Here is a 19,734-nt window from a genome sequence, read left to right on the forward strand (position 1 = left end):
TTATAATGCTATAACTTATTGAAAAGTGTATTGATCAATATAATTTTTTTATGGGAAATACTATTTTTTAATAATCCCTTTTTCATTCGACATACTTTATCTTAATCAGGATATTAATAAGGAACTAGCAGTTTATGAAGCTTTTGGAATAATCCACCAATTTTTTAAAATTAAACACTATCTAAAGATTTGCATCGAAGCGTTTTTTTTTTATAGTGATTTTAATCACTGTCAGATATCATTATACTTGATCCAACTATGCCACGTCACCACTGTGCCGCGACCCCCCTGTGCTGGGTTTTTTTTTTACTTACTGAACACTGTGTACAAAGCGATTTGACAATTTACTCATTGACCAGTGTTTTGTCAGCATTCTTACAATTATATTTATTATATTTGATTATTTTCTAATGTCACTAATCCGCGTGGGGTTGGGTTCTGTATTGGTGTAAAAGACCAGTTCTGATTAAAAAAGGACTTGAAATTTATACGTGAGGTGCGTGAATTGATTTATTTATATTACTTAATATTATATGGTGGTTTATTATATTTTAATATATAAATTATATAATAATATATATATATAAATTTTATAATATGTCAATATTATAAATATATTAAATTTGCACTAAAAAAAGATTGTTTTTCTAAATTGATTTCGAAGTCATAAATAATTGATATCAAGGCGTTTAAATTGTACAATATACGGTACAATGTTTTAAGGGAACGGCTTTTTTTAGGGTAATTTTATGTTAGTCCTTTTCTCTTTCAAAACATTCCAGTTGTTAAAATACTTTGAACTTTCTATTAGATTATCGTGGTTGGTTTACGATAGAAAATTTCGAACGAGCTTTTGTACTACTTAGTTTAAATAGTGTTAAATAAATAACTCCTATAAAATTTGTTCACTGATTTTTACTTATATGTGTAACACATTATTAGATATGTCCATATAAAAAATGTGTATCAAATACGTCCATAAATTAAACTTTAGATTAGACTTCCTCAGTATATTATTTTATAATAATAGTGTTAATATCTATTTGTTTTTTTACATTGTTTTTTGTATTCATGTTTAGAATTTCAGTAATCATGTTTGTTTCTTCATATATTTAGTATGTTTTTGTTATGTACTGTTTATTAGTTTAACAATTTATATCTTTCGGATAAATCAAATAATCATTAGCTTTAAGCTTCTAGTCATTAATTGGTCAATTTATTTAGGGCCTTCTGATCAAAGTAAAATATTCAACTAACTATTCGTCCCTTTATAAGTAATTCGCTTTACACTAAACATTGTATTTTCAACTTAACGAATATACACATAATATTCAAAATAATTTTTTTGCGTACTGCGATCAAAAATGTTTTTTGTTATGATTGGTTAATAAATATTTATATAGTTTGATAAAAGTCATACTAGTTAATATTTTTTATATTTAAATTATGTATTTAGTATTTTATCATTATTATATACACTATCTTTTTCAATGATAATATTAATAAATATATATATAAATATACATGTTGATTCATTTATTATGAACAACTTAATTAATCTTCTTTTTCCTCGCCTCTATTCATCTACTTGTAGTCGGCCATCTATATCTTAAATCTCTACATGAGGCATTACATCATCTACATACACATCAAAAATCCTTATATCACTTCCATTTATATCCGACCTCCTCTTTTTCAGTCTTCATCTTTTTCCTTCAACATTCATTTTCATAGCCGTTCTTGTCACTTCAGATTTTTCTCTCTTTATAACATGACCAACCATCCTAAGCTTATTTTTTCTCATCTTATCCAAAATTGATGTTATTCCTATAATTCCTCTTATATATTAATCCTTATTTTATCTTCTCTCGTCACTCCACTTATCCATTAAGCATTCTCATTCTCTGCTCTACATTTTTGTCAATCACTTAACACTGTGGTGCATATAACATAGTTGGTCTCACTAAAGTCTTATAAAACTTATTTTTAAACCTCATTAGATTCTTTTATCGCATAAAACATCAGTACTTAATCTTATATCTCGTATCCTAGTCAATACCACCGTTATTTTGTACAAATGATTCTAAATATTAAGATCATATCACTATAAAAGAAACACTTAATTAGTTGAAAAGTAAAAATAACATTGAGGACTTTTTTTTGTTTCTTTTAGGTACATACTTTTTTCAATTTATCAATAATAAATTATTTTCATGTCCATCCCTTGTACCTTATAAGGGTGTCAACTTTAACTTTTTAAATGTATCATACATTCTAAACTAGCTTATTTCATTGGATAATTATCTATTAAATAAGCTGGTTAATTTAGTATGTTATCATTTGAAAAAATAAAGTTGATACTTTTATAAGGATTAAGGAATATATTATAAAAAGAAAAACATGTATTAAAAAAACGGAATAAAAAATTGACAATCAATTTTATTTTTCGACTAATTAAGTGATTCATGATAAATGAATGACTCTTTATATTCAGTGTAATTTATTAAGAATACTACCCCCTATTTTTTCGTTAAACAATTATTTTTTCATAAAAATGTATAGATTCAAAATTAATTAATTTTTTAAATCATTCTAAATATCAATTTTATCTTAAGAAAAAAGTATTCCTCACTTTTAGGGGCAACATTTCAAAGCTAAACGGGATAACCTATTATTATTTTATAGCTATTAAATGAAGAATTGACTTAAAAAAATAAAATTTTATTGTTTCTATAAATAGTATTGTTTTTTTATCGCTTTATCAGCCCATTAAGGGCCATAGACCCAAAGGAGGAGGTATCTTAACCATTGATACCCAGGGACAGGTGATTAGTCCGTCGCCGGATAAATAGTATTGTATTATTACTTTTTAAGTTGTAATATTTAGTTTTTAGCGAACAGGGTGCCAATTTAGAAGAATTCTAATCTGAGCGTTATGGTAAAAATAGAGCGTCGATAATATTACCCAGCTCCCCACCTTTTCTAAATCATTGAATGCTAATATTTAAAATGAGACAAAATTTTACTTAAATCATTCGCCATTGTATAGTAAAAAATAATATGTTTTCATTTAACTTTGAAAAATTACCTCTGTGTTTAGGAATAATTTTTTCTTACAATAAACTTAATATTTTCAATAGCTTATAAATATAAATTATTAATTTCTATTACCATTTAAAAGAGTAAATAAAATGTATGATTTTATTTTAATAATAAAACATGACAGGTAACTAATATAATTATTTTTAAGTAAATACTTACTCATTTTTGAATGTGTTATTTTGTTTTGTTAGTTTTCACTTACAAACATATTGTCTCATGCAAATATTTCCATACAAAATCAATTCTAATTTTAGTTATTTATTTAAAAAATTTTTTTAAAATATTTTTATAAATTATAATGGTTACAAATTTTGTTATTGTAAGGTATATACATTATATGAGGTAAAAAATATGTACAAAAATAGAACTCAAAAAAAAAAAAAAACTTCCAATTTACCTTAAATTGAAATTTTTTATGTAAAAAATATTTATTAAACAAAAAAATAATTGTAATAATGTTAACTTGGCCAAGTTAAAGTTTTAATGTTTATTTTATAATTTTTTTTTGAATAATAATAATTTATATTTGAAAAACCTTTCAAATTACTAAAAAAAAATTGTATTTTTATCCGATTTCTATATTCAGCAGTATAGAATTACCCTTTTTAAACATTATCTAAGAGTTTTTGAACTTATTGTGCATCAAAAAATAATAATATCATTAATATAAAAATTAATTTTAAATAATTTTTCAAGAAATTTAAAAGGATTGATAGATTTCAGATAATATAAGAGATCGATTTAGATTATATTATTATATCAGTACATTGCTATACGCACAAGATGATATAAATCATAATGCAAAGCTAACACCTTATCTATCCCTTACTTGAGGTACTCTTGATGTATAGACAACGTTAAGTTACAATATAAATTATTTTTAGAATTAAATGAAACAGTCAAAATCCTTATTAATATGTTTTCTATTAAGAGTAATACCTTTACTGAATTTATAAAATATATATCTTATAATAACTTAACAGTTTAATTTTGATGATGAATGATATCCAAGTTATTTTATGATTAAGTTCGAATATTCATAATATCATATTACCTTTTTAAAATCTTATTCAGAATAAATGACCAACAGTTATAACATACACTCTACAAAGACTTGATTATATTAATCAATCACTTTACGAAGGGAAATCATAAATCGAATTTTAATATAAATAAAAGCCAACAAGAATGATTTTTTATTTTTGTTATGAATTGGTACGTCAATAGTTATATCATAATAGAAGTAATTCCTTTTTCGTTCCTATTGTAATACATTCAAGTCTAATGCATTTTATTCAAACCACTAAATCAATTGGAAATACGTCAAAACATTTAACTATATTAAATAAAAAAAATATATGTTCTATGCTTTCGCTACATTAAGGTCAGAGATTTAAATTTATAAGTTATGTTTTTTCCTAACGTTTTAACGTTTTTATGTAAAAATTTTAACTACTAATGTTAGTTGTAATTGACAAACTTCTGTAACAAACTAACAAATCCATTTTTGAAAATGTTTATGAGAGAAAAAAAAAAGATGGCCAATGATGTCATGGTTTTATTATACTAAAAAAAAAAAATTATTACATCTCAATTTAAACGACAGTAAATGTCAATTTTCCTGTATAATTATATTTACTAAAGTTTCCATTTTCAACATCTTTTTCTTTATTTTGTCTTTCTTGTACTCTTACATTAATTTTAACTTTGATAATTTTGTATTATTTAACCTGTATACTATAATTTTTATGGTATAAGTTTAATGAAAACATTTTTAAATATTGAAATCTGTTTTAAATAAAATTAGGGAAATGTATATTCTTTCCATCAAAATTTACTCCTTAAATCTTACAAAAAAGTTTTAAAAGTGAACAAAAAGGACATTTTGGAAGTGTATTTACTGTATTGTTAATTGCCAATATTTACTTTGCAATATTAAAGATTAAAATTTTTTTTTTTGTAACATTTCGCATAAAATAAATTTTTATTTTACTGGAATAACCTCATTATTTTTTTAATTGTTGACAAGTATTTATTAGCATTTAAAGTTAAAGTATTGTTCATCATAATTTAAGATTTTAATGTTTTAATTCAAAGTGAAAAAATCAATAAAAACTAATACAATTAACATCAAAATTATAGTTTTCTTTATAGTATAATTATAATCATTAAAAGCTGTGAGAATAAATTAAACCTCATTAAATATCTTCAGAAATATTTGAGCTAATCATTTTTTAATTTTTTGAACATTGTATCCAATGGATCTTTATTGAACTACTTTATACGAAAAATAGATTTTCTGCTATCATTCCTTATACTCTAAACTCGTTTATTGAATTGAGAAAAAAATTAGTTTATATTATTCGATTGTCAACGAATTACGGCTGTTTAAAATTGAGGGGCGATCAGAAAAAAGTATACCTATTTTTAAAAATGGACAATATGATCATTTTTTAAATTGATAATCACTATCAGTTCAAAGAAATACTATAAATTGTACTCTTTTAGCATAATGTAAACCGGAAGCATTTATCAATTCACTACTCAATAAATTTGTTTAAATACTATTTAAATTATTAAAACGATCATTTAATGAAATCGACTCATCTTTTGTTGGTAACTTTTACCAATATTTTTTACTTTGATGTCATAATGTCGACTGCCTTAAAATAGCCACAAGACATTACTTCAGAATCTGATACTTACCTACTAAGAAGATAGATGTTTCACATTTGCTAAAGTAATAAACTGTTGTTTCCCTTTTTGTTGATAAGATTATGTTCCAATATATCCAGATATAAGAGGAAGGGTTTATTTAAATGTATAAACTTAGCTCCCGCCATATACTCGTATGGCTTTCTTTTTTTGTACAAATAACTTAAGCTAATTTTAGTCAAACCTCAATGAATTAATCCTCCTCTTTATCCATCAATTCGAAACATTAACATTTGTCACTTACTAGATACAACGTTTATATTCGAATTCCAATTTAATTGAAACGTGTTTACGCTTTAAAATTGATTAACAATTTACGGTATCTATTTAGGTATGCACTCATTGCATATCGAGTGCGATTACGAACATCTGGGACTAGATATTAAAATAAATAGTTATTTAATCCGAACAACCCCCTAATGTAAAATTATAGCTCAAGTGAATCAAATTATCAATAATTATTCGATAATTAATGAGTATTTGATGTATGCAAATTACTTTATTCGTATGAATTGTCTAATTATTGCAAGTCTTAGAGTCGGATAAACCTGTGACTTTTAATTTCCCGATTAATTTTTCTTAGAAAATGACGATTCTTTTAAAAACGCTATTTGAAAATATTGAAAAATAATTGTGTACAATAATTTATATTAAAAATTTCATTAAGTTCATACATACCTGACAGGTGAGTCGAGTTCGGTTCCTACGGCTCTGATTTACCGCATTTATTAGGAACCAATTAAGTACGGCTAACACGAGCAGCGGCACACATATGAAAGTCGCCGTGCAAAACCAATTGTACGCCTTTCTGTAGGTATCGTTTCGACCCAACTCAGTGCTACTTTTTTGGAATTTATTCGTATCCGGATTAAGCCATATGTGCCACTCGTGGGGTGTAGTGGCCGTGCAAGCTATGCAAAATATAGCCACGAACAGAATGACTCTCTTGGCCCGTGATTCGGTGCACAGAACACGACCTCTTAAGGGATGACACACAGCTATGTAACGTTCCACCGTGAATGACACAATCAGAAGCACTGAAGTGTTACCTGTATCAAACATTGAAGTCATATTTATATAGAACAAGAGTAACTTAAAATACTTAAGTATAAAGTATGACGATGATCATCATGAGTCATTGTAAGGTATTTTTGGCTAGACCCAGATTATCTTAATGAGGACATTTAAAATCAAATTTTTTAAAGAATTCCTATAAGATTTTTATTTACTGATATATCGGTAAACCAAGTGAATTGCTGTACTCTGACAGACCTGATAAATTTGACAGTATGTATATTTTTTAATAAATAATTACAATACTCTCATATTGACTATTTGAATTTTTTTTTTTACAAGCTTAAAACTTGTTATTTTTGTTTATCGTTGCGGAAAAAAAATAAAAATGTAGAATTTTATATAGTAACTGGTACTCAAATGAAAAACGTCAAATAGTAAAAAATGAAAATGAAATATTATAAACACATATCCTATAATTTGATTAACACATTCGAGGAAGCAAACAATTTATGATAAAAATTATTTATAAGCCTGAATTTAATTTTTCAATTATACTTTTAATTTTTTTAATTCTAATTCAATTATTGATTAACTGATAAAACAAAATTATTTTGTAATAAACACTTTATACAATGATAAATCATAAAAATTGAAATAAAATAATGATTTAAGGTGTTATTGTTTAACTTTTGCGCACAGTTGTGTTGGCTTAAAATTGAAAACAAAATTAGAAATTAACTATAATGAAAGTTATTGTTAGTAGTAACATGATTTATTATTTCTTTTGTTGGAAAATATAGGTAACAAGGAAAATATTAAGTTTAAGGATAGTGACACTGCTATTTATGAGCGCATAGCAATGATCCTCTACTCCTTAATCTCGAATAAATTTTACCAGCTAGTTTAATTGATCAATTAATCTAACGGGTCTTTAATAGATTGCCCTATAAAAAAACGATTATAACGAATTGGACTTACGCTAGCTTACTCTACTTTAATTGTAGTTTACTATCATAGTAATTTATTTGCAACGGTTCTATGCCTTGCGAAGTCATGAACAGTAATATTTAATATATCTACAAAAGGTATAACATTTAATAAGCTCTGGTGTGTCGAATATGCTTTATTACAATTTTAACTTCATTAATTAATAGTGAGACAAGGATTTGTAATAATATATTCTAAACATGTTATGGTAACAATAGTCGAGAATAGGTATTTGGCTCCCTCCTACAAAGTGAAACCTAATAAACAGGATTTCAATATATTGTGTAAATCAGCTCAGTTTTGTTTGATGTTCTATACAAGAGACATAATAAATGAAGTATTACGTAGATACATATGTGTACATATGGTTAGCAAAACGACATTGGGTATTCTTACGTTTCATCTTTTTTTCAAATGTAAATATAATGATATTGTCTTGCATATTTTTATTTGGCATTTAGCCAAATATAATAATAATTGTTTGTGCCTGGTATTGTTTTAACTATATCGTATTTTAGCTTATATGGTTGTTATTATTAAATATTGAATTTTATCTGCACGATATCCTATCCCTAACTTAATTTTGAATATTGTTCTACAAATGCATAAATTGTGTTCAATTAATACGAAAGAAAATGATGAGATAAAACGAAATAAGCCAAAGTTAAATTATTGTTAGTTAATAAACAATGTTGTTGACAATAGTGAAAATTAAAAAAAAAATAACTATACGGCTTACTTAGTTAAGTATAAGACATAAATTCGAAATGCTTTAAAATATGATTAGTAACAGATATTTATATGAATGAGCAGATAACGTATACATTATTCGTTAACATGGTATAAATGGTATTACAATATAATATATTATAATGTATAAAATAAATCAAATTTAGATTAGTTTTTTTTCTTGTGAATTGAGGGAATCGTGGTTTTAGTTTTAAAACGAAAAAATATTATTAATTATACAGTGTGTTCAGTAAGGTAACAGGTTTCTATTGTTTTCATTGCTTGTAACAATTGACTTGTTTCCTTACTTACTAAACACTCTGTATACAAATTTTAAATTATGTTAAATGAGGAAGTTTGATATTTACTTGTACAATTACATTTATACTTTAATACAATTTTTTCATTAAAATCACAATTTAAAAAGTATTAAGAATTTCCTCTTTTTTCCTGGTAATCTTCAATCATAAATACACCACAAGAAAATTAAACTTTTAAAAGTTTAAAGGAGAATTATATCTTAAGATTTTATTTTCCCTTGTTAAAACAATAATGAACTAAAATAAATAAATTTTAATGAAAGTATTTCATAAAAAATATTATATAATTTTCGAAATTTTATAAATCAAGTTTACAAGATGAACATTTAATTTTCACCTAGTTTCAGTAATATGCCAGCCAAATTCTTTGGAGAAATAACGGACATGCTTATATAATTTGACAACTGGCGTAAAATACCAGTCAGTAATTCGTCTTCTTGGAGTGATTACCCTAAAATATTAGGAAAAGAGACGTTTGTAACTGAAAATACCAGATGTTTTGGTAATTTTTGGTAGATTTCGTGAGAGAGTGTTATATATATATATATATTTTGTACGCCTGTATAATATTTATCTTGTTTAATGAAAATTGTGTACATCGTTTTGCCAGTCTACGCAAATTAAAATAAAGTCGTTTTCTCAATACTGAACATTCATTAAAAACGTTCACACATTATTTGTATTTTGAATTTCGTCATTTACTTAACTTCTTATGTGTTTAGTATTTTATATAAACTGTACAACATTTATATAATTCAATCACTGTCGACATGTTTGCAAGAATAAACATAACTATGTGCAATGTGTTTTAGTAGTTAATTAAATAATTTGAACTGTATAACAACTTGTATTAATTTTTATATATACGGTTACGTTAGTTGTAAATACATATATTTGCACTTAATTATTCTATTAACTATACTATTTAAGTTCTACGAAATTACTGTAAAAATGATGGACATTATTTTTGGTATAAAAAATAAATGTGAAATTCATTTATTAAGTAACGCTTCAAAAACTATAAAACTTACTGTACATACAGATATACAATTTTTTTTTTACTATTAAATTCACAACTTTGACTGCTATGGCCATTAGTTACAAGGTTTTTTCTGTGAGAAATATTTTTAAGTTGAATTATTGTAAAACGATTCTATACTCAGTGCCGCAACTACCGAGTTGGGGACAGGACTCGTGTGCCTTTCACGTCCTGCATACCTTGTTTTTGTGGCACTCATTCTACGTGTTGTGTATAATTAGTAAACATTGTGCGGATTATTACAAATGATATTTCAAAGAATATATGATGTGCAAAAACATGAATAAGCTATTTTAAACATAATAATGCAATGCTTTTGTGCATAAACGGAATAAAACGCCATAATAATCTTTGAAGAACTTTGTTTTAGTTAAAAAGGCACGTAAAATTATAATCAACTTGGATTATCGTTGCAATGATTTTATGAAACATAAAAGGTTAGTACAGTGATCCCCTATATCAATTGTGCTCTTGAGAATACGATTAAAAACAAACACGTAGGTACAGTCGCCAAAAATGGCATTAACCTTTATCTAGTCTTTTGGGATTTAATACGAAATTTTGCACTATGGCCAGCTGTGTTAAACGCATTCGCTATAAAAATGCACATTTTAGAGCTTCTCCTTGAACGAGAGATGAAACGAAATACTCATTCGAACCCTTCGATTATTCGTCAGTGTTCGTAGATTTAAATAGCATCTGTTCAAGAGTATTTCTCTTAAAATTCGTACGTTGTATATCCTTATAACTTTTACATTACTGTGATAATTGCTATGGAAATTGGTATGTATATAAATGGCATTTTACAACTATTTTCTTGCGCTCAAACTCATTAATACCTTTGAAACTAATCGACTCTTGCAGTTTTATAATATTATAAACAAGAGCAATGTTAAAGAAAGACTTTTCGACTAAAATTATTGTCGCTTTATTGAATGAGTATAATCGGGCGAACAAATTAATCGCTTCAAAGCTAAAATCCATCCAAATATTTCAACTAATAAAATCTTCTACAGGTAGAGGATGATAAAATCATTTTCAAACGTTTAATCTTATTTTCCGGCCAGTTTCCACTATCATGGTTCAAGTAAACTTCTAAATTTGAAATTATCTATTAGAACCTTTCTTATATATAACGGCTAGATACAAATTTGCTATCGAGTAATTGAATATATTGATAAAGTGATTGTTTACCAGTTGAAAATGATCGCCGAGGAATAACGAGAAGTTAAAATAATATAAACTAAAATATGTAATTTGAGAAAAACAATAGATACTAAGATATCTTGTCAATAAGCTGTTGAGGACTGCCCATCATAGAATAAGGAAAATTGACGTGTATCCTCAACTTTTCTGATAAATAATTACTTACAACTAAGAACTATTTAAAGAGTTGCTAAGCAATGATACGACGGATCACGTTCTTCAAAATCTAATTTAGCAGACAAAATGTGTTTTTCTACTTTTTATGCCACGAGACGTTTCTTTCAATTTCATAAAAAGTTCAATCTAGTAATATCTATGATACTCACGTGCGATACGTTATGTAAATACAATAATTGAGTACAACTCTGGTTGTAAAGTGCGAGTATGCATTTGTACACTCAAACTCTCCCCTAGAGGGTTTATAAAGAATCTATATTGTTGTACATTATATAGACTACTATTTTATTCTATGATCATTATATTTGACTACAAACAACAATAGTACAGAATAATAATACTATGCCAAACTTTGTTTTTGAGTTTTTCATTTGCAACTATGGTAAGTAATAATAATATAATAATAATACTATAAGTATAATAAAACAAATTAATCAAGGAAAATATCAAAAAAACTCTATTTCATTTTAAATCAGGGCTTCAACCTGTTTTTACAACGTTATGGTTATTAAATAATAACTACCAAAAAACCATTAGAACCGTAAAACGTTAAAAAAATGTCAACAATTAACGAAAAATGTTTGATACTGACAATCAACACATAACTTTAAACGAAATTATATTAAACTAAGTAGATAAAGAAAATATATTGATGATTTTTTTATAAATTATAAGATATAATAAATTTGGAGAAAATATAACTACGAGCAAGTCAGTGTTTCTCAATATAAACACTAAGTGAGGGAAATTTTCATACATAAGCAATGACGGATTAATTCCTCATAAGGTAATAAAAATTATCAATAACGTTTTTATATTGCAAATGTAACATAAATCTAAAACGTTTTAATTATTTAAAACGTATAATTTAATAATATTGTTAACATTTTAAATACCATATTGTAAAAAATAAATTATATTGATTCAAGTCCTGTAAAAATAAAGAGTATTAATAAATAGTAAAAAAAAGAAATATTCTTTATGGGTTTTAAGTTTCCTATGGTTTGATGTCGAAAAATGTCATACATTATGAAAATAATGATAGTAAAAAATAATAATCACGAGGTAAATTATCTCCGTTAACTTAAATATCTACATATATGATATTTGAAATAATTTTAAAACAATACCTAAAATTATTTATGTATTTAAATTAAAATAAAAATATTTTAAATTACACTTATAAGCGTATTTTAAACAACATTTTTAAATGGACTTTTTATTTAACTTTGATTCTCCTTTCCTAAAATGTTTTGTTTTTATAATTAAATACATAGATATATAGAATTTTGGTGGTCTAAGTTCTTCTAAATACCCTCATCATCATACTTGTATCATATTTGTAAGTTTATATACCTAAATATATTTAATTTTCGTTAAGTTAGTGACGAAATTATGTAAATTTTAAATGACTAAATGACTAAATGTTAGACGCCCATTAGTTAGTTCTTAATACTGAAGTTGAAAATGTTGAACTTAATTACGTCAAGTTGTAATTAAAATGTTTTAACGTCGTATTCAAAAATATATCATGTTTTATTTTTACACGTGTTCATCGGTCCGTGTCGTGCTTTTTAACATGTGCATAACAAAAACTGTAAACAGAATTTTAAGTTAGTGCAGAAATCTAAATGAATTTAATCGGAATGATACACACGGTGACACATGAATTACTCACAAAAGTATGATGTACGTATATTATAATTACTCAACACATGGATTGACAAACTTACTAAACTCTGGTCTGCATATTAATCATTCACTTCGCAAATAATTATAATAATATTAAAAATTAAAATATTTTGGCTTTATAATTTTTTTTTTTAAATGAGTTTATTATAGTGAATGTCAAACACATTCAATCGAATAAAACTAAATACTCTGTTCAAATTGATTTTTTAACTATACAAAATGAGGACATGTTGCTGAGTATTAATGTAATAACTTAAATATCTACATCAAATCATTATAATAATTACAAATAACAATGTTAATGTGAATAAAAAATATATAACTTTTTAATCAAATATTTAGAAATGTATTTGAACTAAACTTAACATAATTTTATCTGACACTTAGAGATTTTGATATTTTGAACGACAGTCCTTATGTATTAAAAAATTTGCTTCTTGTGATGTTAACTATTCACATTACTTTTGAAACTATTTTTTGTTTCTCGGAAGACAATTTAATTTAATTTAATTATTAAAACTATTGACTTAATTAGGTAGCAATAAAATGTATAAATCATGATTTCTATGTGCAATTAAATAACTTGTAACGTTTTGTCGAATTCATAGCTATATTTATTATGATATACAGAGAGATTGATTAACTATGACTCTCCCAATATCTTTAAAATTAATATAAGTGAATAGTATCCTATGTTCTATAATTTTCAGCAAGCAATTCATTGTTCTCATCCTCTCTTTCTCCTTTAATAGTTTTATAAACTTAATTATCTTAAATGGAAACATATATTTTATATAAAATATATATTTGTAATAACTTACAAATTAGAAAATGATCTAGTTAAAAACTGTTTAATAACATCTTTTGAACTAGATTGTAAAATATATTAGCATTTTTATAACAAGGTAAGAGATGTAGTGTCGTTCATTAATGCTTAGAGATAAAATAAACAGATCCACGCTCCAGTTTTTATATTACAGAATTAATAACTTTTAACACAAAAACGTTAAAAAATTTTTTTGAAAATTATAGAACTTAGAGTCTTATTACTTTGAAAAAAAAAAAATTATATTTTATATTTTTAAAAATATTACGGGAGTCATAGTTAAACAACTAGTTTATTGAATATCATGGTTAAAAGTTTTTTTTTTTTTATTATTACATATTAATCATAAAATGTCATAGTATAAACAATACATCATCTTGTAAAAGCTTATCTTTTAAGAAAAAGTGTCCAGGAATAATATGTATTATACATAGAATATGATATTCACCAAGTTATAATAGTTTAGTGATTATCATAATCTAAAATTTATTAAAATAAATGGTTTAAATTAATCAAAATAAAATTAATAAAAGATCTAAATTAACTTATCATACATCAGATGTATTACAAATGATGTTAATAATAGTCTAGATTTCTCATTAATTTATCACTCATTATTTTATTAGAGATATCTAGTATGTTGCAGTTAAAACAGAAAAGTTGGTACCTTTATAATGCATAAATTTATAATAAATGATTATTAAAACAATGTATATTATTAAAAAGAAAGAAATCTTAGCGTGACTTATTTTTTAAGTAAGAGACTGGTTTATGAATCATAGACTACTCTATTAATTACGATATAACTTACTTCATCATTATGACTAATAATAAATTAATTACCTTGAAAGTTATTTGGTGTATGAAAATAATATAAATTTTTAATTTATATTAAAATTGAAAACAATCTATTTTGTATGACCATTCGATGAATTCGAAAACGAATTCAATTTAAATTCACATTTTTATAAAAATGAATAAATTTATATTTATAAATCATACTGTAAAAATTAAATGTACTCACGAATTCATTAAATTAATAAAAGCTTTTAAAAGTGAATGAATTCGTATGAATGGATTCATTCCAAAACCCGATTATATTATTAAACTTTTTTTTGCAGAAATTACAGTTTTTTTAATTACATAGGCACTCAACTGTATTCTTATTTTTTACACAAAATATAATCATGTATGAAAGATAAAACATGTGAAATTCGTAAGCATATATTTCAAGTACTAATTTTATAGGAATAAACGTGCGATATTTGTTCTCTGTTGTGTATTATTATCGTAACACATGACATCAATTAGAAGATAGTAATTTGGTGCAATACTATTTACCCATTTATACAACATGGTGTCTATTGAGCTAGTCGTTTTTTATTATCACATATATTTCTATTGCAATTTGTGCAATTGTGCAAAACATTTAGTCCAGAAAAAGCACTTAACAAGTTCCATAATATGTATATGTACATATACATACATTCACTATTTTCCTTTCATTACAAATATAATTCGTTTTAAAATCGCTTTTAAAAACAACATATTGCGTGTAAGAATGTATTTGCTATCTTCTTTTTGGTAGCACAAAGATGATTACATAAGGATATAAAAGGTGAAATATAACCTATCGTTATAAGTCTACAGAAGTTATTTATAAATATATTTCTAATAAATTTATTAACTAAATTTATAATAGAATCTATACAAATTCGAAAGTGTAAAAACCCTTTTCCTGCTTTAACACTATTGTCAATCGCTGGCGTTTTATTGAAATAGCGAGCAGTGTGTTTTTCGATTCTAATCCTATTACAAAATCTTTTTAGATAAATTACCCTAACTATCTGCAAGCATTCTGTTTTTGATTTAAGTGTTGTGGGGTAGTTTATTCCCTTTTTTAAATTACAACATAAAAAATCGGATAGTCAAATTTTGTTGGAGTATGCTGTTATTCGGTATAACCGTCAATGAATGTGCTGATTAAGCGCTTTGACAAACTACATAAGCTATGAATATTTTTTTCCAGTTTAGCATGCACATAGGACGTGTTGTGTGTAGTGACCGAAGGCAAATGATTTTCCTTTTCCATCAGACCGTTTGGCTTCTGGTCTTTGTAGAATTTTATCCGTTCAAAGTCACTCTATCTCGCTCAGACTTCTCGTGTCCAATCGAGTCTGTGAGTGTCAATGTGCTGCAACTGTGTACATTCGTGACAGAAAATAATGAGCTTATGAACTTTTCGACACAGTAAACTTTTCAACACGACCGACATTCGATTTTTTGCTAAATTAAACAATGCGTCAAAATCACCCCTCCTTCAGCCTGCATATCACCCAAGATACTTCATAATTCTATATTATGTATACTTCTGGCGTTTGCGTAGGCACGTGCAACATCAGTTACTTTCAAATTTTACTTAATAAAAACTAAAATATTTTACTTTTATTTTTCTTTCGTGTCAACAACGTTGTTTGTTTGAAAAATTGCTTTTCTAGTTTATATTTTAGTCTATACTTACTAGCAGCATCTGTTAACCACAGACCGTACGGATACCACTTCCAGTAGATGTAATAGTCAGCATCTACTATCCAAGAGTAGTTTTCAAACGATATGGTAAACACAAAGAGAAGGTAGAACAGATCGGAAACAGCCAAAGCTGTCAGGTACGTGCTGGTTGAGCTTTTCATTGGCTCTCTTGTCAGCACAACCACAGACAGCATATTGCCCACCAATCCTATGGCGACTACTGCCGGAAGTAACGCCTGTTGGGCCCAAAAATGTACATCCTTTCGGAAGTAACAATACTTCTGAGTTTGATCTAATAGTTCCGCACAGTTCTCCATGGTCATTGACACCTATAGAAATATTAAACAAATTAAAATTGTTTTATTCGTTAACCGCAAGTTATTCATGAAAACACTATGAATTATTCAACCAAATATTGTTTAAATGTCATTATTCGAATATTTGTTCAGGAAAAAGTGGCATTAAAAAAAAGTAAAATACATTAATTTTATTAAATTTAATAAAAATAATGCGTTCGCTAAATTAATTTACAGTAATTATACTATTTAATATTTATCATACAATAATCTTAAATTTATACCTATTTATCCATCAATAACCAATCATAATTCATTAATGATTTAACAATATTTGTTGATAAATGTAAATTCAAATATTTTCTATAATTACATGTTCAAAATTTTTGAATAAGTTCATACGTGCACTTTATTAATTAAATCATTTCCTTTTTATAGAGTTTGGAAAAAAACTGTTATTGTTATTGCTATTAATTTAGGCAATAGAAAACATTTACTATTATTTAAACAATAAACATTTAGTTTTAAGTCACGGCAATGAATGTGTATCATTTTATCTTTCAAAAAATTATAATTATTTAAACAAATAAATTTAGAGAAACTCTTAGAAATTTAGAGTTTGAACAAACATTAGGAAATATCCGTAATTCTGTAGTTGCTTTTGGGGTTCAAAGGATAGATTAATTCGAGAAAAATGTTTGGTTTTTTCATAGTATGCATTTGTAGGCTAAAAGAAATGTTTAAACGGGTTTATTACTTTATGTAATCATTATTCGTATAGATTTTATTTTATTATTATTTTTTAACTATTAAAATGTTTTACTATAGATTTTCTAAATGTAATCTAGTTGAAAATTTCCATTTCTAAGATATTACTTCTGTTAACATTTGAAATTTAAAAAAAAACTATCCATAAAAAAAACAATGTATTATATACATTTGTATTTTAATATAGTATATTAATGAATAAATAAACATTATTATGATAAATTTACCTTAATCCTATACATGATGAATGATAACTATTTATATATGCTTATATTATAATGGTTAATAAGTTGAAATAAGGTAAATGTTTTGAAAAATTGACAGCTGCTATCACTGTTGCATAATATTACACAAAGTCAATTAAAAAAAAAAAATATTCTTTTATCAATTTTGACCAAAAGGTTTAGTGGTCTTTTACGAAATTTTCTTTAAGATGAAATATTTTCAGTACTTTTAGAGATATAGAAATTGACTCTCTTATATCCCTTCACTTTAAGCCTTGTATATTTATATTATTGCATGATTATCTCAAGGTATATAACTTAATTTATAGTTATTAAATCATATTATTTTTGTTCGAATTCTTACGTAATACTACTCAACTATTGTATTTTAAAGGTAATTTTTTTTTATATTGTTCTTACAGTATTGTTACTCGGCAATTGATAACAAAAAATAAAAATTAACTACAAATATTTTTATTTAGAATAATATTTTGAAATCCTTTTTTTGTGAGCTTGTGCAAACTGTTTATATTTGCTAAATTTTAAATTTGCGAGTTTAAAATACAAATTTTATTTTTAAGTTAGTAGAAACAATATTTATTCAGACCCTTTATTGTTTCTAATGTATGCTTATTAATTCACAATTGTAGTATTGACCAAAGTAATTTCACAGCTGTGCATATGTTTTAAATTACTTTTAAATGTTTAGATACCTCAGGACAATAGGACTTGTACCAATGCACAGGATACTTCATTAGAATATTATTTATGAACGGAGGGTTATGGAACATTCAACGAGGCATATTGTTATTATTGTCGCATATTATTTTATACTTATTTGAGAGTTGAATTATATATGTATAGATATATTCGAGGACGCTCGAATATAGCACTTTAGTAACATAATAAGTATCACTATTGAAGTTACTAGATTAAGTATAATTTTAATTTTTCACTTTTAGAAATTGTCGTGTTCTGTGATACAGGTAGATTTGTAAATAATTGTCATTGCCAACTGTCAAAAAGAGCGTAGCAATTAAACAGCATTATAGTTGACTTTTTATATAATGATGAGTCTTTTGTCTCGTTTATGTGGAAGAAATAGCTTTCAAAAGTAATGATGAATAATATTACGAGTCTTATACTACCGTGTAATATTTAATTAGAGTAGGAGTGTTATGATAACCTATATATAATTATCTCACAGTGTATAGATCTAAAGAATGGAACAAAGCATTTACTATATATACAAATTCAAAGAAACTGATTTTATGAATATTTTACATCATAATTTAGCAGTTGTGACTTATTACATGTACTATCTTTACAAGTAAGAGAACAAACTAAAGAAAATTTGCATACAAGGTGATACTGCAGATACCATTTAGGGTAAAGACTTATTAATTCTTTATGAAAATAACTCACCTTAAGATTGTCATTATATCAACACCAACATAATATCATTTATGCACTACAATATTCTTTATAAAGTCGTTTATTTATTTATGATTTGGTAGTGAAAAGATACAAAAATACTTATGCAAGGACAATTGCACATTAAGTGATATACACACTCATCACTTTATTTCTTGTACTAATAAACTATGAATTAGGTACGAAGAAATCAAGTTTACTATTAAGAGACATACAAACTAAAAATATCCTATTACTAAGTACCATTTATTCATTATTCTAATTTTTTTCCGTTATTTTTTAGATGAAGGTTTACATGATTTTCATGGAATACAAATGGAGGATAGTCCTATAATAATAACGTATCTCATTTTGTGCACTTACATTATCTATTTTCGTTGTTACAAACCCTCGAAGGAATTTAAAGTAGAATAGAATCACAATGTCAGCCGTTGTCAACTACATCTATTGATACACCTGATATTTGTATTAAACATGAAGAATTTTCAACCGACAACAATGTTTAATATCCCTAAACATTTATGTATACATACCATTTATCATATAATTGAATGCTTTTAGATGTATTATTATTAATTATTTACATTAAATGTTGACCTTTGAAGAGTCATATGTATAATACTTCAGTAGCTACAATTGTGAAATTGAAAAAGAGATCATAGAAAGTTCATAA

At 25.5% G+C, this 19,734-nt stretch overlaps 1 protein-coding gene and 1 long non-coding RNA gene across 2 annotated transcripts in view; one reads left to right on the top strand and one right to left on the bottom strand.

Moving 5' to 3' along the window:
* Window positions 1-19,721, top strand: part of LOC126900570 (uncharacterized) — a 22,705-nt gene extending 2,984 nt beyond the window's left edge. The window contains exons 2-4 of the long non-coding RNA XR_007702881.1: window positions 18,337-18,741; window positions 18,835-19,016; window positions 19,345-19,721. This is a non-coding gene — a long non-coding RNA (uncharacterized LOC126900570). The remainder of the gene's footprint in view (window positions 1-18,336; window positions 18,742-18,834; window positions 19,017-19,344) is intronic.
* LOC126900569 (FMRFamide receptor-like) overlaps window positions 1-19,734 on the bottom strand; it is a 46,993-nt gene that overhangs the window by 7,108 nt on the left and 20,151 nt on the right. Inside the window, exons 2-3 of the mRNA XM_050676386.1 lie at window positions 16,332-16,668; window positions 6,496-6,866 (exon numbers count right to left, since the gene is read on the bottom strand). Coding sequence (XP_050532343.1) covers window positions 6,496-6,866; window positions 16,332-16,662 — 702 coding nt within the window. The 5' untranslated portion in view covers window positions 16,663-16,668. The remainder of the gene's footprint in view (window positions 1-6,495; window positions 6,867-16,331; window positions 16,669-19,734) is intronic.

This window comes from Daktulosphaira vitifoliae, unplaced genomic scaffold, assembly GCF_025091365.1.
Source record: "Daktulosphaira vitifoliae isolate Bord-2020 unplaced genomic scaffold, ASM2509136v1 Scaffold_3, whole genome shotgun sequence".
Lineage (NCBI taxonomy): Eukaryota > Metazoa > Arthropoda > Insecta > Hemiptera > Phylloxeridae > Daktulosphaira > Daktulosphaira vitifoliae.